The 25,877-nt window shown below is 45.1% G+C and overlaps 1 protein-coding gene and 2 long non-coding RNA genes across 4 annotated transcripts in view; 2 read left to right on the forward strand and 1 right to left on the reverse strand.

Moving 5' to 3' along the window:
* The window catches only part of LOC135385380 (thrombospondin type-1 domain-containing protein 7B-like), a 552,806-nt gene that overhangs the window by 157,081 nt on the left and 369,848 nt on the right, over positions 1–25,877 (forward strand). For both annotated transcript variants that reach the window (XM_064614667.1, XM_064614668.1), the window contains one exon: positions 14,292–14,483. In XM_064614667.1, the coding sequence (XP_064470737.1) occupies positions 14,292–14,483 (192 nt within the window). The remainder of the gene's footprint in view (positions 1–14,291; positions 14,484–25,877) is intronic.
* LOC135383432 (uncharacterized) lies at positions 2,986–4,498 on the forward strand. Its single transcript, XR_010419874.1, has 3 exons — positions 2,986–3,652; positions 3,765–3,983; positions 4,480–4,498. It is a non-coding gene; the product is annotated as an uncharacterized LOC135383432 (long non-coding RNA).
* On the reverse strand, positions 7,098–8,212 carry LOC135383433 (uncharacterized). The gene is made up of 2 exons (XR_010419875.1): positions 8,099–8,212; positions 7,098–7,652 (listed from the first exon to the last, which is right to left on the reverse strand). It is a non-coding gene; the product is annotated as an uncharacterized LOC135383433 (long non-coding RNA).

The raw sequence follows: 25,877 nt of genomic DNA on the forward strand, positions 1-25,877 counted from the left end.
CTTTCCACGCTGAGACCGGGAGGTGACACGGGTTCGAATCCGGGCACTGGCTGTAGTGTCTGACGGTTTCCTTGGGTTTTGTGGTAGACCTTCGAGAATCCTCGCGTGGACAAAATTAATCCGCAGGTCGACCACTGTGACGACGCTCATGATCATAGCTGTCTCGCGACGTAAAACCGCGAATTATTATTGTCGTCCATGCAGCTGAAGCTAAATGCCGACATGAATCATGTTTACGTTACGAGACAGCTAGGGATATCGTACCCTTCGCGGAACTGGTCGTTTGTGTGCTGGGCCAGCGTGGCCGGCCGACAGTCGCTTTACATTTAATAAGAGACTGCTAATAAAGAGTGTTTTATTGGTGCCCAAGAACATCCAATTCGTAGCCGACATTTCGCAGGACGTTTAGTGTAGTGGTCTGCACTACGCCCACTGTCGATAGGTGTTTACCTAGCGATCTGACAGTGGCGGTACGTTGTTTGGTGGGTCATGGGAAGGAGTATGCCACACGTTCCATGCTACCTTCACCACCAACTGTGCATACATTTGTCTAAAAGCGTCGGAGGGAGAGGGAAAGCATCCTGAGTGAGCCGATGCCGAGGTTGGAACCGCGGTCACTTACGAGTTTTCGCTCGCAGCTTAAATTTGCCTTCTACAATTTCGCTTATGAGCCGACGTAGTAAGTGCTCTTCGTTGGTAGTAGTTTCGCCGATAGTGTCCCGTCCGTTACACTGCCTCCTCCTTACCCGAACACACAAACAGACCACGAACCTTCCCGTTCATCAATCCTCATTCAGTCTCACTTCCTTGAGGTAGGTTGCATTTCCTCTGCTTCACTCCATCGGTTCACGCAGTCGGTGGGTTGTATACGTCGTTTTGCTGTCACGAGAATAGGGCGTTTGAGCACATCAGAAGGAACTCTGCGAAAACGATGTGATAAGTGAAGTTATCAAATCCAAGCTTGGGAATGTGATGTCACCCACTTCACAGAAGCAGGGTGATTGGCTTGTCATCTTTCTGGAACTGTTACCGTTAACACTTTCTGATATAACCAAAACTCTCTAATATGAGGGACGCCTCTCTTCCATAACATAATTTTAAAGTCAGCCACTACCACTATCAGTAACGGATGTGTGTGTGTGTGGGGGGGGTGCTCCATGATATAATCATTTGACGAATAGCTCACCGCTAATTTCATGCGCAAAATGACGTCAGTGCCCTCGCTTCCGTGTCAAGCGCCTCACAGGTTCCGATGGGTAAAGTGCCTTCTGATCGCTGCGTGTTTAAAATTGCTGCTGTTGCGCTTTTTGTGAAGGGCTGACTATTCCCTTCAGGACAACAATGCTAGGTATTTCTTGTTGCAGCTGTTGTACTGTATTCTACATTACGTGTGTGTTTACCGTAGGTGAATCATTTTATGTACACACACAGAAAAACACACTCTAATAGTCAGGTTCTGACAGTCGCACTTTATCGCTTACTAAATATGTTTCTAGAGACCCGCACATCCGCCTCCAGCACCCAAAGTCGACCCTTCTCCCAGATTCTAAGACAGTACCGGTGACTTATTGTCCAGCCATGCATGTGGAGTAGACAAATAACAAAAATCACAAGTTGCCTCCACTTCATTGCATCGTTCTAATGCTCTTAAATGCGATAGCATTACTTTTACGCACTTTTGAGGCGTCGGTGTAGCTGCGTCGCATCAAGCTGGTTGGAGACAGAGAGGGCACCCCCTGTCTCGTGATGCGCACTTTCCCCTAGTTTCTTTCTTTTTCGAGAAGAAACTTTGGCGGACGCCCTCGCTTAGCAGCGATATTTAGCAGATTGGAAGGTCTTTACGATAACGGATCTGAAAGTATGATAACCCCAGCACCTCATTTATTTGAGGTGGCTTACATCACGCGGCTGACCTTTGATTTGACAGCTTCTTTTGTCATGGGTTTTCGTAGACCGCTTCCGATGTGCTAAAACTCCCTATGTGTGCTTCTGTTTTACTCCGTGTTAGCGCCCGGAAGTATCTCTGCCCATGAGCGGTGTACAGACGCGGACAGACAGATAGACGACAGCAAGAAGCAGTGGAAGACAGTGGTTGGTATGCGTTCGGGGCCGACTTCAGGGGTAACTACCGATGTTCGTCTGGAAATTATGCCAGAAAACCTAAAGAATACCTCAGACAGCCCAGCTGGTAGTAGGATTCGAAGTCAGCACCCCCCAGTCTTAAGTGGGGCGTCGGTTACAACGAGGGCCGGCGAGAGGTGAGGGAGGCAGTCGGGGATGGAGCCCTGGGGCTCGCACCTCTTCAGGGACCTGCCCGACCCAAGACCCAACGGTTACTAGCACCAGGGATTAATCCGTTACATGCGGTTTAGTGTGACTTGATGGACACGTCTGGAGACACGTAATCATAAAATAAGGAGTACTTAGACTATAAGTTACTGAGTCCTGAGGAGGGGGCCTAGGCAGGACTCACCCCAGGGAACACGCAGTGTGTCTCGCCGGCCCTGGTTACCACCAACGAGCGGACACTTTTCCACAACTGGCGCCCAACGTGAGGCCAGTTGTGGAAACCTAAGTTCCCACTACCTACTCGCCATGCAATATCCCGCTTGTCGCTCAGTGGGTGGACTCTGCACAGCGCGTCTCACGTTGTCTCAGCCATGTTTAGCAATACGGACGCCGCGGATTTCGAGCATAGGCGGTGTGCCACGGAGCATTCGCCCAAGTTTAGAGTTCGCACATGTGTCGCCATTGCTGCGAGGGATGCGGACGCGATGACCGAAAATTAGGAATGTGAGCGGCTCGCGGCCAATAATTCCAGGAAGCGGCGTGCGACAAAGCGCACCGTCAATTACACTCGGCCAGATGTTCAGAAATGCGCACCAAAGGGTACAGTGACTTTAAAGGGACTCTGACCAGAAACTGTGGGAGCTCTTTCGTACTTGTAGTCGATAAAGCACCCAACAAGGACCCTCCATGCGAAAATTCACGCATTAAAACCCCACGGTTTCTCTAAACTCGAATTTTAAACATTCGACTTCATCCGAGTGCAGCACGCCTAGCGTCAAACCGAGAAAACATACGTTTATATAGAATATCCACCCCGGCCCACCATCAAGATGACGTCAACACGGGGGCCACTCGCAACACCCACAATTGGCTCAAACGCGTCACGTGGTCACGCAATATCTGTCAATTTCCTTCGTGAAATGGCATTTCTACGTTAATATGTTTTTGTTACAGAGCCTCAAGAAGAAAAATATACCCTGCATTTATCACCTGCAACAGTTTCTACGATTTTCTTTTCAATCTGTACACGGCGTTCGATATATGCTTCCGTATCCGGTCAGCTGTAATGGATGCCGTATGCCGAGCTTGCTAACTGCGAACTTGTGTGACTCCCGGTTCATCCTCTTTGTTCAGGTCATTGGGTTGGTGTTGGAGTTGGTCACCATATTCTGAACGTTTCACCTATCGTTGCGGTGTACTGTTCTTGATCTGCTGCGAAGCGACGAACCGCAACGGCAGTCACTCGCCTCAGCGAACTTCTGTCTGCTGCATCTCAAAGGAGCATGGGGACCTGATGATACCTTCAACTAAAAAAACCAAATGTGCTCTCGTGTGGTCCTGACGGAAAAGTAGTATCAACAAGGTTAGCACATTTATTTTTCAGTTCCAAGTCTACGTACTGAAAACCATGCAGGTGCAGTCGATCATTCTCGTAGCTGTTGTGTAACGCGTATGCTTTCTTACATATCCCACAGAACCCTCCACTTTTTCGACCAAGATATGGTTATGAGATCCTTCTGATGGCTTCTTACTAGGCTATGCCGCTCCGAAGCATTGAGATGACGAAGCGTCGTGGTAGCTGCACCTCTGCCTTCGAAAGATGAATCAGTCATTCCACACTGTGCTTACTGGCTTTGTATAGAGTCTGGCAAATCCGACAGACTTGGACTGCCTTTTTCAAGAAAGTTTGAAATGTAAGTATGTGTATATTGGTTTCACATATCCACCACATATTGAGCGTGTGTATGATTGTACTTTATATGCTACAGCGTATCAGCGTGCATTATTATTCAACACGTAGTGTGGCAAACTCGACATCAGTCACACAAAGCCAACAATTGCCTTTTCTTCAATTGCTTATTTTTATCATATCATGTTTTTGTCTATATCTCAATTTAAAAACCAACAAAGTATATTATTTTAGTATAATCATCTGATATTTAACAAGTCACAGTTTTACCATGGTTTTGGCACACTATAGCCCGAGTTACTTATGTGTCATTAAATTGAATCATCGTCATCTTCAACTGCCATTATTCAATTGAAGTGCCAGGTGGATGTAATGATATGGCAAGATATTATTTTTGCTGTCATCCTGGAATTGCTAATTTCAGAAGAGTAGTCACCGTGAAGTTTGTTTTCATTTTCAGAAACATTAAGAGGACTAAAACCAAACACTTTTTCTTTCAGAGCATCCCTTATGCACCTGGATTTCAATTCCAATCTGTATTACAAGAATGACAGACCACTCAACAGAGATGAACATCTGAAAGTGAAAGAGCTGGAATGAAGATACGTTAATCTGTGTCAAAGGTTCTTAGTATGTGTGCGAGTCGAGGACATAGGTCTCAAGCTTATTCCTGTCTCCAGAAGAGGTGACTTCCTTCTATCTATTAACCAGCTCCACTTTTTAGGGTTCCCTGTAAACTAATGGAGCACATCATGTACTACCACGTTGTCAACCAAGTTGACTCTGTCAATTTCTTTTTTTTAAATTCCAGCATGGCTTTAGAAAAGGGTATTCATGCAAAACTAACGTAGTGGAATTCGTTCACAGCATTTCAAACTGTCTTGATTTCTGGGTCCATGTAGATGTAGTATTCTTTTTATTTTGTAAGGGCTTTTGACACTGTGCTCTACGCTCGCGTGTTGGCCAAAGTAGCCTAATTAAAATTTGATCCTGCTACCTGGATATGCAGTTTCTCAACTAACCGTAACTGTGGCGACAACTCGTGAGGAGAACCTATCATATCGCCACCATTTGTTATATTACAATCGCTTCACATTTTAATCTAGTCAAAAGCAAGGCCTTTTGGTGATCGGTCTTGTATAATTACGTGCCCCTCCGTTATGTAACATCACACTGGGTTCTTCAACCTATGAGAGAGAAATAAATATATTGCCAAGTAAATTGTCTACAAGGCTCGTTATTCCATTTCGCCACACTACCACAAGCAATTGTTAGAGTAGTGGCCCAGGGTATGAAGCTCGCCACTAATCATCATTCAAACAAAGTTCATAATGTAAAATGCTTTACTCAGAACACTGGCTTAACACAACAATTAAGAATAAAGAGAGTAAACGTTTCATTGCCTATCCAGGTGGCATCATCCCTCCAACAGAGAACAATCAAAAACAACATCAAAGGAGTCAAATCGGTGGTCCGCATTCCTTTCATCCAATGTATTTCATACGCTATTTGGAGGGCACTGTGCCCATCAGGCATTTTGACTGTGCATATCAAGTTGAGTGCATAGAATCTGATACAACCTACATTGGCGAGATAGACAAAAGACGTGGGACAAGACTAAAAGAGCCAGGGCTACTAATGCTTAGCTTAACTAAACAGGACCGAATCAGTCTACCACTGCTGTCCTAAGGGACATATATTTTGATGGTGCAGTAACCTTTGCTCATGACTAGCGATGGGACCCTAGAAAGTTCTTAGAATCCTGCTTTATCAGGCGTGATGCTTCAGCCTGTGATACCTGTACATGCCGTGGCCCCCTATCGGATGTGTAAGATTCCCTCTTAGATAGGCTGATGTGCTCATCTTTGGCCTCTGTTGTACTGATGATGCCACCCGGATAGGCGACAAAACGTTTACGCTCTGTTTTTATTCGTTGTGTTGAGCGGTGTTTGCAGTAAAGGACGCTACATTATAAGGTTGTCACCCGGCTTGTGGAATATATTTTCAAATAAAATTGTTGTTTTACAAAGCTCAATACATTGCAGAAATCATTCTTGTTACCTATTGTTTTGGGGGTGCCATTCTTGCAGTCACATGAAGCACTGAAGGGCCAATTTAAAAAGTAAAGGCAGTCTGATTTATGTTCTTGCCGACATGGCACAGCGTATGTACGAGGTAGCTCCATTTCAGAAGCCTGAGAACACTCAAAGCAATTAGTGTGCTAGCATCAGATATGGTGCACAGCATTACATATTTGCTTTTGCTAGGGCAACTAAGAAGGGTGGATAGAAAGGCAGTTACGACCTGTTTCCACAAAAGACACTCAGATTCATTAGCAATTTCCTCCAAGAGGGCCAAGGCTTTTTCTAGATTACTAGAACATGGGTACCTGGTTATAAATAACAAGAATTCATCTACCAGAAGTCAGTGTTTCACACACCCTGCTTTCCATCAACACTATTAAAAGGTGTGACCCCCAAACCTGCACAAAATTCCTGGAGAGTCTTTACTGGACACTGTTGCTGTCCCTCTCACCAGGTGCTCTCTATGAACCCGATTCACAGTTCTGGATGCACTGCCTGAGCTAACTTCAGCATGCTTTCCCAACACGAATGGTAATTGCTATGAGGAGTGTTGTACTTACTGAAAGCAACATGAAATGCTGTACCTTGACAGGAAACGTTGATATCCTTCTTAAGGCCGTAGAGAGATGTTCCTTGCTCCCTTTCTTCCAAATCTTACTATCAGACGCAAGCCCACTTGCCACCAAGCCAATGAGATGTGCCTCACAGTCAGTGCAATCAAGGGAATCTATCACTGAGGCTCAGAAAAGCTGTTTTCCATTGGGATCTGATCCAGCACTGAGCCGTGAGTAGCCCCGTGAAAGTACCAGGGTTTCTTCGAATTTTAGATGTGCCAGCATTTGTTTTCCTCCCCTCCTTCTTTTTATGTAGTAACTGATTACTTTAGCCTTGTACTGCTTTGGAGATTGAAGATGCGGAGATGATATAAGAGGTGGAACTAGGCTTTATGCAAAATGAGGCAAAGTGTGACTATGTACAAATCTTCTGAGAATGTCTATGTATCATTCACACAAAGAGAGGATACGTGTTACATCTTTTTCCAGTTTTGATATTTATTTATTTATGAATATATCTCAAATGCCATTGCAGGCATTACATGAGGGGGGACATCAACATGGGTCACTTAACAAATTACAAGGAACATACATGAAGTTACAAGGAACATACATATTTGGAAGACAAGACTCTATTTTTTGTTCGTTCATCAGTCTTGCTCAAGAAATTGTTCACTGTAGCAATGGTACACAATGTCACGAAAGGAGTGCTCATCTATCACTCCGCAAGACTCATTAAAAAGGACTAGTGTTGTGTTTCAACACAACATGTTGAACTCATGAACCATGCATCATCCTGAGAGCTATAGATCATCCTAAATACAGATGCTGAATTATTTTAAATGTGATAGACGAGCTGTGCGAAGAGGTACCCCCAGTTAGGATCTTGGGTACTTGAAGCCTGTGGCATTTTCTGTGGGAAAGGCTTGCCAGACCGTCTTCACTGCACAGGCTGGGATGACCATGATCTTGTTTTTTCCAAGCTTGTGCCATACTCACCTTGCAAACTGGCGATACGCAGTGTATCTGCATCGTCTACACAGATTTACATAAAATATAGTTTAGGCAAATAGGTAACCGGTTACAGTACAGTGTGTGTGCATTGTCATTTCTACATGTACCTGAGAGTAACTGCAGTTTACCTGCCCACACCTTGTACATTACTACACATGCTGTGTTCTTTTAGAATCCAAAATTGTTTTACTTTTCACTGAATCGACAATCAAGAACACTCAATATCGCTAAAAACCTACGCTAAAACCTTATGCACAGGGCAATACATAAAAACGTGACTCAGGACACAGCACACTGACAATTACAAAATTGCCTATATTGGTTTTCTCCAGTTCAGAGTCGTGTACTGTATAGCCTTTTTATGTGCTGCGCCCTGTACTGGAGTTTTTAACGACTCTATTGCAGGACCAAACCAGTTTTGGGCGCCCAAATTTTAACATCGTTCGACAAGGACACATGTGACTTACTTGTGAATACAGTCGCTCATAGGTTCGCGTGCCCACGGAGTTCAATATGCGACCTTCAGGACAGTCATATTGAAGAGTAGAAGTTGGAAGTCTTTGTGGGTTGTAATGCACTCATACTGCAGTCATTCGGCAGTGTTTTCTAGCTCCTTGCAGCACAAGCATTCGATGTCCTTCGGCATTATGACACACCGGCACCATGAACAGCAAGTGCGCATTAGATATCAGAACACGAAATTTCTGCGAACGTTTACATGTTCGATCACAGTGTGCGTTAAAAAGCTCATCGCTTACCTGAAGACAGGCGACTCATGCTGTTTGCTTCATCTGTAACTGATGTTTGTAGAGCTCTAACTTCGTCTCGCATTCGCGGCATCGGCGACGTTTCGAAGGCCTACCGAGCTGTTCAGCACGCAGAATTTTCTTCTCGATGTCTCGATCGCAGAAAGGTCAGAAAGAAGTTCCGGGCTCGAAGTCTCCGCATTTCTGCCTTCGACGTCCATATTGAAGATCGCTTTCCGGACGGATGCCGGCGCTCTCACAAACTCACTAACAACAGAACTTCCGGTCCGGGCGCCCAATGAAACGTGGCCCTCGTGACTTCGTCACGCACACGGAAATTGGCGGATGTCCACTGCAAAGAGGCTAGATTTCGGCCCCGATTGCGCGAGTTGAGGGGGAAAAGCGAAGCCGGTTTTCAGCTCCCTGTTTGGCAAACTTTGCCTCCGCGCACAGCCAAAATATTTCGCGTGTGGCTTGGAGGCATATTATACCTTCGTAATAGATGCAAACGAAATATTTGTCGAACTTCTGGTCAGAGTCCCTTTAACAAGAAGTGAACGCGTTTGCAGGCGAAACGCGTGTTACTGGACGAGGTCCATGACAACATACGGTCGAGTTTGCCGTTGCGCCGGACGCAAATCGTCTACGGTCACAGTGCAGGGACCGACCTTCGTTTGCAACAATGTTATCACATTTCGTACGCGTTTGGCAGTGCGCAAGAGTTCAGTGATCTTTTTTAAAATTCATTATCTATATTTATTACACAGAGGTCTGTCGAGTGCAAAATATCCCATGAACGCTTCCGATGGATGTTTCTAGCGGAGGAACGACATACACTACCTATCGAGACTTGCGAGTGGTTGAGCTCGTCACGGTTTTACTTCTACGCTACCCAAACTAGAAGTTCAAAGCGAAAAACCAGCCTTCTCTAAACCAACCGCTCCCTTCATTCTGTAGAACAAGTTTCTCTGATGGCAACTGCTTTTCTTCGCTAAAGCGTAACTCGCTGAAACCGAAGCCTTTATCAAAATGATTTTTCTCCTCCTCTTCCTTCATTTATTGTTGTTGTTGGTGGTGGTTTCTCTAAAACGAGATTCGCTAAAACGGAGGGGGACCGTTCATACAAAGAATGCACGCGAGCCTAAGAATTATTAAAATGACGGTCCCATTGCGTGTTAAATTCCAGTGCTGTGTAATCACATGATGATGATGATGATTCGGGTTTTCATGGCGCATAAGCAACGAAGGCCATAATGCGCTAAGACAATGGTAAGAAAAGTACAAGCTAAAACTATAGCGATTTAGTAAAATAAAACTTTACAGTTAGAATATCAAAGACATAAAATCAAATAACTAAAACCACAATGCAGTGTGTAATCACAATCGATCTGTTTGCCGATGCAAATGAGCCTCGTGAAATGTATAAACACTCCCGCTTTGATCGCGATCATTATTCACTTGGACGGATATTAACCTGAACCACTATAAATGATGTATACCTAGACTCTTTTCTTTTCTACATCTACCTCTCTAAGATTAATTCTCCTGAGTCTGGTGAAGGCACTAGACAACCACACGGATCTGGTGCCTTCCTCTGATTGAAGGAAATGAAGCTTAGATGTCGCACCATTGTTATTTTTCCCGCGTAAATGATGTGTCGTTTTACTAAACATTCCGTAATAAGGTTATGTAGCGTGATGCATTTCGAACGCAGATAACTTCTATGATGTCAATAAGTGAAAGAAAACAAGGTGCCTTACATACTTCCACTCGCAAACACCCCTGCATACCACATTGGAGCAGTAGATGAGTAGACCTTTGTGAATGTCATGATTGTTTTTTTTATATGCACATGAGTATGATATGGGTTACTACATTATTTTCTCTGAAGCATATCGCATAATTTAAAGTACGCAATGCAAATAATTTATCGTTCATCATATGTTAAACTCTTTTACCCACCTCCATACCCCGGCAGTCATTCCTGCACATGCCAACTGATGCTCCTTGTGGCGAAGGAGCTTAGTATGAGTGAGCAATCTGAGAGCTGAGCTAGAAATGAGTGAAAATGAGTGAACAAACGGAGAGCTGGGCAGGGAGTGAGTGAGCAAGAGTTAGCAAAAGGAGAGCTGAGTGGGTTGGTGAACATGCATGAGTAAACGGATAGCTAAGCAGATAATGAAAGACTCGGGATTATTGCGGGCGCTGTGCATATCCGCTGGGCGAGGACCACGAGGCTTTCGAAAAGGACCATTGAGTCCTTCTCGACAGCATGAACACTTGCAATGGCAGCATGGGCAAAGGGCAATCTCATGGCGAAAGCACTGCTTCGCAAAACTAGGTCCTCAGCATGATCACTCATAGTGACCCTTGCTTAAAGGGGCACAAAACAGGTCGATGAACAGTCTCCAATTATTATGCCCAATGAAAGAACGTAGCTCACGATATCCAAATATGAAATTATTTTGCTTCCAGTGAGTGTCTTTAACACGAAACAATGCCATTCAAAGAGCATAATCCGCGCGAGCCTCTCCTTATCCTTGGAGCCGGGTCACGTCACTATATTCCAGCGTATAGCAACACCGAATTCTAGGCGCTGGAGGTGGGGGAGATTTCGCTCTCCTAGCCAATGGCGGACCCCACTGAGACAAGCTGCAGCTCCCGAGGGAACCGGTTACGGGAACATCGCGGTGACCTCGCGGAGCAATACAGCACAGAGAGCATAGTGCGCATGTGAAATAGAATATTGAGGGTTTTTGGTACAGTTTGAACTGGCTACCTTGGATTGGGCAAGTGGGAATACGTTTAGAGTTGACCTCACTTCTCGATATTACAAAAAAATTAATGTATAAGCGTCCCGCATTCTAAATGGCTGATGATGCGCGACGTCAAAATGACGTGTCGCTATTGTCGCCAGGACATCGCAGGGCGGGGCATGAGGGCGAAAGAGTGCAGAGAATATTCATTCGGTTTGGAGCCATTATTTACTCCTTTGCGACAACATTTTTTTGAAAACGTTCACCGTCGGCAACGTATCACAATGTATTTAAAAAAAATGCGCCTCGTATACCCGTTTATTGCCCCTTTAATGTGACGAATGAGCTGAGCGTGAGGGAGCAAACGGAGAGTTGAGCAGCCGGTGAGTTAGAGTCATACGTGCCGACATCTGCTTACTACCATAATAATACCTGACGTGATAAAAAAAAAAAAAACCCATGCCAGCACCATACACCGGGAGAGCCTATAGATTCTAATCCGATGTAGATCCTGCACTAATCTGTGTTTCATGAATTGTTTGAATTGCCTTAAGTGTGTTCTGTTTGTTGTCAGTTAAGCATTCTTTTTTATGCGGGACTCGAAGGATAACAAAAACGAGCAGAAAAGAACGAAAAGGGCAGAAGTTTGCCCGTTCGGCTAAATGTTCAGGTGCACTCGTCTTCGTCGTTCCTCGAACTGTTACTCGTGTCCGAACAACGATTAAGGTATACGGGCATTATTTGACAATAAGAACTTGCTTGTCATAAAGGTACTGTGATTACGCGCAAGATAAGTGGTTTACCACTCGCAGTCAAGTGTAAGAAAAAAAAAAGCGGGCACCGGAGTCTCTCAGTACTTGCTGAGAGCCACAAAAGCGACAAGCTCCCTTATGTTTCTACCGGCCGTATCAACAAAATCATCCCAGTGGGAACACACTCTCAGTTGGTGCACGAAAATAAAATAATCATCACGACAGTAAACACTGCATTTCTCCGTGTCATTTTTACACTCACCCACACACTCAGTCACCGCATGGACGAACGTGCATGTTGTAAAGAAGGTGTGGACCGGGTCACCTGGGATTGGTGATTCGGTCCTTACCGTTGTCCTCAGAAAGGCAACTTCGAACGGCTGTGTTTCTGCGTAATATATGCGTGAAGCGCTTCAAATTGGCGTACGGGTGTATACTGTTAAATAATAGTTTTGGTTGAGGACCACTTCTACCTCCATGCGGGACCATTGGTTATCTCTACGGTGTGATAGACAAAACATTGCAGCGTTATAGCGAACTGACTATACACGGGAGCCCGGATATACGCAGCTTATTATAAAAGCTAGATTACCCTTTCGCAGAGAGAGAGACAGAGAAGAAGAAAAAGTAGAACAGCAATATTTAATTACAGATTCAACATTACTCCCTTATGCATAGCATGGCTTCGACTTTTCTTCAAAGCGAAAACCGGAGCGCTCAGGCATTTGTTACGGGTTAGTGACTTTGGGCGGATTTTACGAGCGTTTTACGGCATTTCCTCCGGAAAACGACTTGTGCCTAGCTTTCGTTCGTCAGCGAGAATTTTTCATTACGCAATTGAACTTGTGTTTTTTGCATTCTACATGGACCTATTCCGCTGCCTCAAAATCGATGCGTGTGCGCACGGTATATTCTTGGTACCTCAAACCTACCTTGGTTTTGATAACGTTACTGTGTTCTGCGCATATTACGTACAATATCTGATTAAGTGCAAAGAGAACAGACTTACGTGCAACGAAAAACGGTACCTCACCACATAAGTTGCTTCAGGCTAACCGTTGCAGAAACTTTTATCGCTCTCGATACGAAGAGATGCGCATGCGTTTCTGTGGCTACTAACATTAAAGAGGTTGTGACACTTAGAGATGTATGCGATCCACTACATCGTATATACATTACAAAAATACATATTTTATTATTTTTTTTTTGCCCGTCGTGTTTGGCGAGTGCAAACACTTGAACACACGTACTGCGTCAAGCTCTGACTTCAGAGCAGCGAAACCTACGGCCATTCTGATTCGTGTGCTCATATGCACGTGACCTCTCTTGCGCTTCCTCACCAGCGATACCAAATCCGGATGAATTTCGATATTCGCGGTGCCGATTTTGTAGCGGCCCTTTGCTGCAAAGCTCTGCAAGTATGGGTTCACATCGATGCAAATAATTCGTTTTCGGCAATGTCCGGGATAGAATTGGACGAAGTGTCGCAACCCTTTAATGAAATGTGTGCCAAAAAGCAAGCGCCTCCCCCTTTGAACAAATCAGCATGTAAACAGCGGATATCTGCACAAAAACGCGATTCAAGGAATGGGCGCCGCCATTAGTGTTGCCACCCTGTGGTAGTCACAGGAACTGTGCACGCGTGAACTGCCGTTAGCCGAGTTGTTCCTTAGTTTTCCCGTGCATGTTTTCGTTCATGTTCGTGTCCGTTCGTGTTCATTTCGTGCCGGTTCATTTTCTCCCGCTCGGGAACCGGTGTAGAACAGATATCGCATCGGCCAGCACTCCTCACGTGAACAACTGTGCATATCGCACGCGGAAGCAAGCAACCTTCTTTTTCCTTGATCTTTCGAACGCTACTCAGATGTTTACTGGATGACTAGTTAGATTGAATGTTACGTTGTTACGTTATCGTCAGTCAAACGCACTTAAGACGGCGGCCACAAGTATTTATCTCAACGGGAAGAGAGATTTTGGCAGTTCACCTCTGTTGTGTCGTCACTGGAAACGAGGCTAAGAAGCGCACGGAGACTAGCTTTTTGAGAATAACTCGTCAAGGTCTCTTTCCACATATGTATATGTGTGTGTGTGTCTAACTATGACTGGTTAACTAACTATATGACGGAACAATGCATTCCAACATCTCATCGGAACTCGGTCACAATTGTCTTCATCGGTGTTCGCTGCAGTGTCATATGATGTTTCCTTTCTCTGCGTATCATCAAGGTAATACGAGCAGTAAAAGTTACTCGCCGCTGAACAGGTCAGTGACGGGGCTTCCCATTCAGGACGGTCATTTTGGCGGTCACAACCCGCACTTCCGCAATATTGAACAGTGTATGTTTCAGCACGGGGACAAATGGTGATATCCGCGTAAAATTCATTCCACAATCATCTCTCTTGCAGATAGAGCTGAACCGCTGAGGCGCTTCACATGTTCGGCCAGCATGAGCAGCATCCTCCACTTTGTCTGGAGTGTGCAGTGGAAGATGAAAAGTATTCTTCTCCTCCTCTTCGGCTTTCTTCTCATTTCTGTCGAGCAAAGTCATGCCTGGAAGATGCGAGCAAAGGTGCATCGCTCACACCATTGGTTAGCAGGTCAGTGTTTCACACGTGTTTGTCTACAGTTATTTGCCCAACGACTCCCATAGCCCTTTGCATCCACGACGGACTCTCCCGCCCTTTAGCACCTCTCTACCCTTGATCATCCATCCTCTATCATATACAGAGTGCTTCACGGAAGGCTGATCAGAATTTTTATAAAAACCCTATGAGAGCAGCATAGATGATGTTTTTGCAGTTCACTGCAGTTTTGCAATTCACTGGAAGTATCCACTGGAGAGGCAGGTGTACCACCTTTTGTTTGTGGACATGCCAGGAAGAAATGAGCTTAACAAAATGGTAGGGGCGGTAGCGTGGAGGCAAATGTGGATAGTCGGAGCTTGTGTTACAGAGGCATATGGGACCCCCAGGGTTCCCGTTATTGGTGTATGTGACTGTACAAGCACTCTAGCTGTTTCGCGAGTATACTACCAGAGGGACCGTGAAGGCGATCATAACTGGAAACATTGAGACCACAAAATTCATCTATTGAATCAATTAACCAGTTCGACGCGAACTCATTTCAAAGGCTGCATAAATATATTACGATACTTACATGATGAATGACAGTGAAATCGAGGCTCCGCACAGGAACTTCCGCATTACTCTCAACATCCGGCGTTTGCTGTCGCAGTCTATTGCGTCAAATTGCACAAAAGCTACGCCGGTAATTCGCGTTGGATTTTCGGTCTCATCGTCTGTGATCAACGAGGAATAAGACGCCGCCATAGTTTCGAAATCGGTGTGTACGAAGGCGAACGTCCCTTTAAGTGGTAGTATAACATGAGCACCTTCGTGGATGGGTTCACAAGAGGGACGCATCCTCCAGACGGGGCCCACGGGCAACAACACCTAGATACAGAAAGCCTGCTTCGCTCGTCGACGTGACGTAACAATTAAGAGTCAGTCAATCGGGATCGTGTTTTCAACGACCGCAGCCAATCACGAACATGCTTTCAGCGGTCGTGGCCATGGAGAAGAACCATCGTCGTCTGCGAGTTATGACTGAACGTCCCCGCTTACTACAGGGTTAGTCTAGCAAACGTTACACATTTCAATCGCATCGTAAAAATAGAAGACGGGGTTTAGCCTTCCCCAAACTTTGAAAACTGATAGCCATTTGACTGAAGTTTTATTGGATTTTTTTCTAAGCACTATGGTCATGTAGACAGTTAACTAAAAATCAAGCAAAATCTCGCCCCATGCATTTTCAATGGCTTCTCTCACGCAAACACCGCCATTTTTTCTTGTGTCTGCTTCACATTCACATCACCTCACATAGGCGGCGTTGCCTACAACGATGTGACATGTCCATTCTAACGTTATGCACAAATCCTCTTCTTCTGTATGTTCGCGCCACCTGTGTGTGGTGAAATGAAATTGAAGCGCACATAGGAGAAGATGGCGGCTTTTGAGCGAGATAGGCCATTGAAAATGCATAGAGTGAGATTTTGCATGGTTTTTTATTTTTCTTCTACAGGACCATAACGCTCGCAAAAAATTCCAACAAAACTTCAGACAAATGGCTATCAGTCTACGAAGTTTGGGGTTGGCTGAGCCCGTTTTCTGTTTTAACGATGCGGTCGAAATATGTAATATTTGCTAGACTAACCCTGTAAAAGGGAAAACTTGGAAATAAAACGCAAAACGGTCACAATCTTTCTCAAAACTGATTTTCGGAAAAGCGTCTTGTACTTTTTGTCTAAATATTATGGTCTGCAGGTTCCAGGTGCAATCATTTGCAGGTTCTTGAATCCGCAGAACAGTGAATCGCAGTTGACGAATTCTGACTCTTAATTGAAAGAGGGAGAGGAGGCAATGGGCAGGCTTTCTCTTGTTGCCACGGGTGGCCTAAAAGTCACAGCTCACGTCAAAATGTGTGTTCACTTCTTCCTGCGAGGCACCGGAACGCGTGTGAACGCTCGGCGGGAACGGGTACTACTTGGTGGACGTGACGTCACTCGCGCCAAAGCGGATTTCTCTCCGGTCTAGTCCCTCGTGTAAGCCCTCATTCAGACGGAATCGCAACTCACCGTTCTGTTTTTGCGTGCTTCTAAAGGATGACACTTGGAGCGTCCTTTCCAATAAATCCGTAGATCTCAAAGAAATGTTTCTAAATTTACACGCTTGAACGCGCGATAACTTAAACTGGTCAATGGACAATGGCGCGCTGAACAATGTGGCCTATACTTGGCCGTTGAGCGTTGAGGGGGAGAGAACGCGTCCTCTACATCTTCTCCTTGGTCTCGCCTAGCTGTCATTTCAGACGCTCGCCGTAAGATTCCTCACTTATATTATATTGACATTTCTTGAAGGGCGGTGAATGGTCGCATGGATGAACTTTGGAAGAAATGCACCATTCCGGAAAGTGGTTTTGGTTCTCTCTCTTTGTGTGCACATTACTCTACTCTCAAACTACTATTTTCCTGATGATATGCGTTCAGCTTTGCTAAGCGTTGCGCTATCACCTGTAGTAGAAGTACGGCTGCAGCAACCAGCACTATGCGACACACCGTTCGTATACCATTGTAACAACGTTCCCTGGTCACGTAAAAGCTTGACCAGTGTCATACGCTCGCTGACAATGTTGTCTTGTTGTGATGGTGCTTCAAGAAAGGCAACCGTATGGTGAAACAGGAACATCTTTAATGAAAGAGCGGTATATACGCGGGTGCGCTTGCGCGTGTTAGCTGTGGTTGTCGCCTCCAACATGTCTGCACTGATATAGAAATACCATAAAGGGGATATATAAAACAAAGCAAAATATTAACCATACTAGAGGCTACTCCCAAAAGGAAGAAAGAAATGAGAAAAAGAAGGAAAACAAACACAGAAAAAATATACAGAAATATAGATAAAAACAGCTTCTTCACTAGTCACTGTGCAGGCAGTCATCCGAGAGGTGTCACATTCTCCCAACAGTTCAGTTTCCCGAAGGAATCGTAGGAGCACAGTTGTGACATCACCTCAGCGTGCTCAGTGGGGCCAAGCAGCACCGAGCAGGAAAGCTCTCGGTAGCCCAGATGAGCGAGGCGGCGGTGGAGATTGGAACGGTGTCCTTTGTACCGCTGGCAGACGAGGAGGTTGTGCTGCACGTCTTCTTCTACATTACACGTGGGGAAAGAGGTGAAAGTCGTCTACTCATAAATATGAGGAGTGAAGTTCGTGCCATGTTCAGCCGCAGCCGATGAAGCAACGTCTAGTCAATACGCGGGATGCGGCCATGCGCAGCATGGGCCATTTAGCGGTTCCATTGACCGCAGGAAGATATTGGTGCGGATGGCGTCCATGCTGGAAGAGGAGCATGCAGTTGGCATTGAAGCAGCGGATGTTTAGCTGACACATAGAGAGCACAAGGGGAAAGACAGTTGGCTGCTCAGTGTCATGGGCAGGTCGAGCTAGAGCGTCAACACGGTCACTGCCAGATGGACCGACATGGCTCGGAATTCATTGGAACACCACACAGTGTCCCAAGGGTACAAGTTCGGAATACTAAGCGATGATCATGGAGCACAAGCAGTCGTGCTCAAGCAACGTATAGCGCAGGAATTGAGGAGGAAACAGGGAAGTCCGCCGAATTCTAGCCAAACAGGGAATTTAAGTTGCACCTGCCCCGGTGCAAACCTCATACCTGAGTAAAAGCTGCTATCGTTGATAGTGATAAGCTTTCGGCGTCACACGTTTTTACTTTTTTTTTTTTTCATAAATCTGTAATGCTCTTGTGGGCAATCATCCTTGTAACGTTCACCTCTTCTGCCTCTGTATTGGCTGAACTCGTTCATTCAGTGGTGAGCGCGCATGTATACACTGAGCACAATGTTCGTCCTTCGAACCCGGCAAAATATGCTGCCACTTGAAGGCACAATCTACAACAGCAGGGCATCCCACTGCGTGCTCTTCCGTACAACTGTGTATACGTATGTGCATAACACCAGCCCTTGCAATATAGTTGCAAGGTAGCGGTTATGCCAAGCAGCACTTTCATACCGCATAAAACGCTAGCGGTAGATGACCTTTGTATGCGATGCTTCTGTTATATACTCGACGTCCAGAACATACACTCGTGTCACAACGATTACAAGCAGACAATTTGACTTCTGTTATGTAGGAGAGTGTAGCGCCAGCGACCAGCAATGTTACTTGACTGCACAACAACAGGCCCCCGTGACTTCTGACCTCGTTGACTTCTGTTATACTCGTATAAACCGAGCACGTACACATTGAACACACACGTACACACAGCTCCAGTTCTCTTGTCGCGGTCCATCATGTATTACACGTTTAAAAAATAGTGCGATAATCAACTGCAAAGTTTAAAAGCAGGGGTTTCGAACCATTTGCCCATAATCCGTAATAGAGACAGTTCAAGGGGTTCCTGCCATGAAAACTTCGAGGAGGATTCCTACGAGGCCCAAGCATCAGCGGGAACAATACTGCTCGCGGCACGGCAGAGCTGTGAGTCTTCGCTCGTAATTGTATATACGTAAACGGCCTGCAGCGTCAATGGAACAGTTATTAAGATGTGTACAAGAACAAGACCAGGTTGCGTTTGTACAAATTTGTATACACATCTGCGTTTGTACTACTTGCGACATCCTTTTCTGAAACCAGCACCCCGTTGTTTATCCCATCTCAGATCTCCAGGTGTTGCAATATCATTTATTTCGAGTAACAAACACGTGCAGCATATGGTCCACCTTTAAATATAATATTGGCACAACGTTTTCGCGGGCAGCCAAGGAAATATGCACTGCAGAACTACTGGCAGGCGATTTCAGACAAGCGCGTCGCTAGCAGTCTATCTTGTGTACAAAAGTAATGTTGAATTCCAATGGCAGAGATGGAGCAATTGGTAAACACCGCAATAGAGCGGCTTGCTCTGACCTAGAGCAAGTGATCCAAATATTCGACTGGAACAATTGCGCTCAACTCGGAATTTAGCCCTGGTCAATCTGCCTTGGCGGATGACGATCAGCAACGGAGGAAGAAGAAGAAGGTACTCATATTCCTCTACAACCCCATGTTTTGCAACATAAAGGTCATCCAAGTCGTCCAACGTTGCCGTCCTAATCTCCCAGTTGGTAATGTCTGACTCATCGCTTTCTTCAATAAGCAAAATCGCCAACGTACGATGCGAAATACGAGTCACGACGGAGACGAATTGCGAAGCAGCCATGTTAGCGAAGAAGAGAATGGGGAGCGCGAGCGACAAGTGATACGTCACGGTGAGTTCCGGTTGAATCTGCCTATTTTTGCGGAGCAGTCTGGATTGCTCCTTGGAGAGACCTTTGCTCGAATGCCGCTATAAAACTCCCGTCGGAAGACTCCGCCACTGTTGCCTATCTTCTAATAGAACAGGCTTGCTCCAGGCGTAGCAGCAAAACTTGCTTCGGAAGCTCTCCAAATCTGCCATTGGAATTGAAGGTTATGTTGAACTCATTCTCAACAGTTTTTGTAGATCTTCCTACACGCGCAGCGAGCGCGTGCTGAACGTTCTGTCAACGAACCTTGTCCTGCAAAGCTATTAACAATGATTGGATTGGCTGGGATGGGATAATAAAAAGGAGCAGGTAAGAAAGAGAAGTAGGTAGGTAAAAAAAAGAGAGAAATATGGAGATGTTGAAAAAAAAAAGAGAGAGAGAGTGAGGCATAGTCTCTTACTTAACGTTTTTACAAACAGATCCTGCCCTCCGTCATGCTCTGCTTCTATGTATCTCTGTGCGGTCGGAGCACGGAACCTACTAGCAGCACTTTTTTTTTCCAATGTCAACAAAGGAATACAAAGCAGAGAACCGAGAGTCACTGGGCAACCTCATTGTTCCACGTTCTCCTAACTGTCTCATGGCGATGCCCACAGCCGTGAGGCGAGCAACGGCAAGCTACCTTGGACGTCATCATCATGACAACCACTGTCACCAATTGTCTCGCGAACTCCCTTCATTTTCTCTTTCTCAGCATTTTCGCCAGCAAAACCTGGACCCCTTTTGCGTAACAATTCCCACTTCAACTTGCCTCGTTACCCTGTCTGATTTTGGAATATTACAGGGGCGTGATGGAAACGCATAATGACATATCTGGTAATTTCTTCATTTCAGAAAATCGCGGGACAATTGGAATTCGCAATATCGAAAGTGTCTTGCAGCTATTCTGTTTCCTCCTTGGTATATCAAGAGTTGAACATTCTCATCGTAATGAAAAAATGGCTAGGAAGCAAGCGAGCTGGTGAAGATGATGCATAATGTAAAAATGAGACTTTTGAGACTTCGTGTTTGTGTCTGTCCCTTCGTTGAAACTTCGTGTTTGTGTCTGTCCCTTCGTGTTCCCTAGTCTCGGGGTTTTTACATTATGCATTCTCATCGTATTTTCATGGTTACTTCCGAGTTTACGTGGATAGACCACACAAATTTTGGGGACGAAGTCTGCGAAAACTGCAGTTTGCTTCAGAAAGACATTGAGTCCAGCGTTGTTTTCGAGGCACGTTTTCGCCATGACGCTTTTCCCATAAAGATCGTACTAGTTGTCTCGCGTGAACTTGACAAGAAATGTGTTTCATTGCGCTTCTGACTTCCTTCTATCGTCGCTGCGCTTTTGAAACGTTGCTGTTCGACAAAGTACATGAACGAGAGCGAGACGCCGACTTGATAATGGCAGGTCTCGCGTACGGAATTCGTTTTTCGTGTACGATTTCGTGCTGCTTCGACGCTGCCCTATGGGGACCGATTGTTATTCTCATAGACAGTACTTTCTTTTTCGTTTGTGTTTTTTTTTTTTTTTTGCGCTGATAGCGCCTCTTGTTACACACTGTGAAGTTCATCATTGTTGCCGCCGGCAATTTGTAATTTTCATTCACGCATAATTCGCAAGAAAATATTTAAAACGTGCAGTATGTTCCCGCGCTATTTTTATCCGAAGTCATAAGAAAAGACCTCTGAACTGTCGCAAGAGGAGTATATTGGAATGGGTTGACCATTGGGATTAATGCGAAACATCCTACTGTTATGAAGCAACAACGACAAGCTTATTGAGATGCCACTAAGTCGCTAATCTACTCTATCTACGACCACAGGAGATAAGTGGAATAAGCAGAACCTGATTGCAACACGGAGTAGCTCGAGAGCAAACGCGCAGAGCAAAGGTTACGGTATCGCGTAGGAACGTTGGAACTCGTTCTCTTTTTTTCTTTTTTTGTTGCGAATTTTGCAGTGTGTATGCGAGAAGAAGGTAGACACATCTATTAAAGGTCAGCTCCGGGGATACCTTGACTTCTTGAAACTGTAACAATATTCTGGAAGCCCATATCGAACTGTGTCTGAAACAACCATTCATTTCCACACAAAACAGCCCTATATTTTAAATAATCGTAAATTAACCATTTCGAAAGTCGAAACAGACATGGGGGCCGCCATTTTTATGACGGCAGCTGTTCATGCAGTCTATACCGCTGACGTAAGTGATATCAGTGTTCTTCAAGACATCCCTCCCTTTCTACGGAGCATACGGGGATGTAGACAGGCTATGGTGGCAGGGAGCGCCTGCTCGGTCGACGTAGGATTCTTGATTGCATCGTTTTTTATTTGTGGGATGATCTGCCAATGCCAAAACACGCTGTTAATACCACATGTGCAGTTAGGATTCGTGCAATTATGCTCTCGCGTTCCGGCCAGCGGCAAACTGGCGAAGAACACAATGAACGTCACGTATCGTCAGCCGTCAAGTGTGCTACGCCTACATACGAAAGATATTTTTATTCGCATTGTAGGTATCTTTGATAAAGTAAGTCAATTCATCGCTCAATTGAAGACTTGACTCTCTCATCGTTACGGCTCACCACTGCTGCATCACTTGCTACTTCCATGCACTTGCGCATATCTTTCTCTCTATCGAATGCATGGCGTTTGACGTTACATAAACAGTAATCACACTTCTTGGCATTCTAATCGGGTGAATGAGTTGTGTTTGGCAACGCCACGTTAACTTATACACACTGTAGGTACGTACGTAAGAATTAGGCGTGAATGACAACTTTAGTGCAGATACGCGATGAACGCATTTGCCGAAATTTTACACTGTCGAGAGAGCAAGCACAAGATTCAACAACAAGCAAGATACTTACATGAAGGCATACGTGGCTTATGAGAGCTCAAGAGTAGCACAAAAAGAAAGAAAGGAAAAAATTAATGAAAAAAAATCCACTGCACAAGTGTAATTATCAGGGATATCTTCGCACCTTATTTCGGCTGGTTTACTAGTCCAATGCAGCCATGCGCCAACACATTAATCAACCGCTAAAAAAAATGTTGATGATCAGTTGCTTGCATATGTCATATCTACACCATTATTACATCTGGATATGCATGCTGGTTTCAGAAGCCGAGTTACTTCTTCTATCAATGAACATCTCCACACATTCCACAGATAGTGTAACTTTACACGTAACATTGAATAGACTATAATTTTATTGAATACACAGAGATCATAAAACTACCCGACTGCCCTGCATAACGCCTCGCAACAGGTAAACAAGTGCACTGCAAGATGGACAAAATACAGGTGCAGTTGATGTGTTCTGTGGTGTGTCTTAAGGCGCAAAATGAGGTCATTCCCCACAAAGCAGTGAAAGGGGTTGCAACACCATCATCCCACATGAACATAAAAGCTCCTTTGTACCAATGTGTGTCTTACAACCAAGGTCGGAATAGTGTGTAGAAAATGGGCACCTTAAAGCGAAACTCAAGCACCTCTGACGTCACAGCCCTTAGGGCTATCAGTGGAATTGGCTGTAGCTCTGAGGTGTTTGACATCTGCGCTTTAGTCGGGCATCTGTTCGAGGGCTTTTATCTCAAGAAGTATGACACAGTTGATCAGTATTATGGAACGCAATGCAATGATGCACCCGTGATGTAACAACTCACATCAATGAAAGCATCCCGACCCCTTTATTTTTCCCTGACACCTCATGTAGTTCAAATGGCTAAGGAACCTGGAGCACGAAAATCTTGTGTTTGTTTCCCCATTCGATATGCTTCTACAGAAGCCATCGAATAATGGTGAATGAGATGCAAAAAACTAAAAATCCTAGGTATGAGACTGCTTGTACACGTTCACTGAAGCCCTTCTGTTGTTCACTTGCATTTAATGCCTTGCAAAGTTGCCAGCCTTGTCGTGACTCATTCACTGTAAGTCTTGCGGTGAGTTTGTGTAGTCTGTTCGTTTTGTTCGGGGGCTCATGAACAGCCACCGTCCACAGAGATCGAGCAGAGCGCCAGTAAGCTCCTGGACATACCTTGGCATGAAAATTTGCATTATTAGAATTCCTAAAACAGACTGAACCGGCTTGTGCAGTACAGAAGCAGTGCAATTCTATGTTTCAGTAGTCTTCTCTCACACATTCCTCATGCAGAGATACAATATGTGGCACACAGACAAGGTGGAAGTGGTGCTGTTGTACCTTAGATACATGACCGAGAAATAGCACTGAGGCAAGGCAAATTTTAGTGCACACAATGACGGGATGTCTTTCAGAAGGGGAAGTATACATCCACCATCCCCTACACTTCGAATGTTCCAGTTCCTGTAATTGGGGAATGCAGGGCAATTGCTTAGTAATCGCTTCTAGCTTGAAATACCGTAAATCATCTTCGTGGGGCCAAAGCTGCTTCTCAGTGTCTTGATGTGCATATCTTGCATAGAGACCTTGATGTTCATGAATATGTAAAGCAACGTTATGATTCAAATATTTATGATATGCCATAGTATTGTGAGCCATTTTAGCAGAACCAGGTGTCCATTGTCATTACTTGTCCATGTGTGCACACGTGTGCATGTTTGCGATATTGTGTCACCATTATTGTGGCACCAGCGCACCAGTTCACCAGCGCTGCTGTATGTACCTTTTCCCTCGGGCCTGAGCAAGCAGTAGAAAAAATTATAATTATACCTGTTAAGGCTAATATTGCTAGGAAATGTGCAAAAAGCATCTTCATATTTAAGCTACAAAATGTGATCAACAATGTTAACAGCATAGCTTGCCCACAACTGTACCCCTTCTAATAGGAAATATGTTGTCAACCAATGTACACAGGCTGGACAGCATACATGTGTTATGACGATGTGCTACGAAGGAAATGTGGCCCTCTTGCAGCGTGCCATTGTTTCAAAACGATGATTCACACATGGATGAGTCTTTCTCATGACTTCACCTATTTGTGCGAATCTGTGAGGAGCATGCTGACCGTCATTCCTTGCTCGTCAGGCCTGCGGTTGCTGAAGTCAACTTCATTAGTATAGAAGAACACAATGGAATTTGTGGCACGTAATAACTTTACATTACAACTTGAATACACAGCACTCGCAGACACAGCCTGGCTATTAAAGAGGAACAACAGTATGCTACCATGTATGCGGCATATAGGGTAGTTCCATGGTTGGGAAAAGGCTGAGTGTGATCACACAGAAGTCCAGACAGACAAAGTGTGTCTCAACACAGGAACTATTAGGTTGTTACTGATTTCAGCTGCTGTGATGGTTTTGTCTTCCTTGTGCCCAAGCTCAGACTTCTCCAAACTCATGTAATTTCGCAACCAGCTTCTCTGAGAAACTGCGTAGTTTTACATACAACCGCAGCTTAGCAGTCCCATATTTGCCGTTCACATTGTGTGCAAGCCATAGTGCAAGTTCGTGCGGACACTTACCTGCAACTTTGGTCCTTTGATGCTATCCTCTTTGTTGTCGTCGAACGAGGCAGGTGCCGCACCCCTTTTCATCGACTTTTCCAGTCCAAATCGGCCGTCAGGTGAACGACCTTGTAATATTCTGATGCAAAATGCTTCGAGCACACACGACAGTTGTCTTGATTAGTTAAGAGCACTCAACCACTGATTTCGTACCACGCAATCACGCACAAAATCAACTGGGAACTTGGTACGAAACATCTTTGTTATTAGCGTACCTCCTCGTACTGCGAGAAGCACGGCATTCCCACAATTCACTCACGCTGCATATCTCACAAAGTGACAACTTAGACGAAGTTGTGTCTACTGACCAGCCGGAGGGGGAAAAGATGATCAAATTAAGACACGGAGAATGGTGCCCGTACGTACAGGCGACTCTCGATTTCGCTTTCAGCCTGACGAGTGACGACGATTGCCATAGAGTTAATACAGGAAGACTCTAGAGGACGTACTTGTCGCGCCGTCAACGGGATTCTCCAATCCCCAAGCGTGACCGTCACGGGCAGTGTTTGTGGACGAATTTCTGCCCGCTAACTACAGCGGAGCTGCTCTGTTTGTTGCCAACCCTGTGCAGTCACGTGGGATAACAAACTGGGAAACGAGCCCATGGAGGGAATGACGTCTAGCGTAGGAAGCGAGGCAAGCCGTGTAATTGCGTTGA

Source organism: Ornithodoros turicata, chromosome 2 (assembly GCF_037126465.1).
Source record: "Ornithodoros turicata isolate Travis chromosome 2, ASM3712646v1, whole genome shotgun sequence".
NCBI lineage: Eukaryota > Metazoa > Arthropoda > Arachnida > Ixodida > Argasidae > Ornithodoros > Ornithodoros turicata.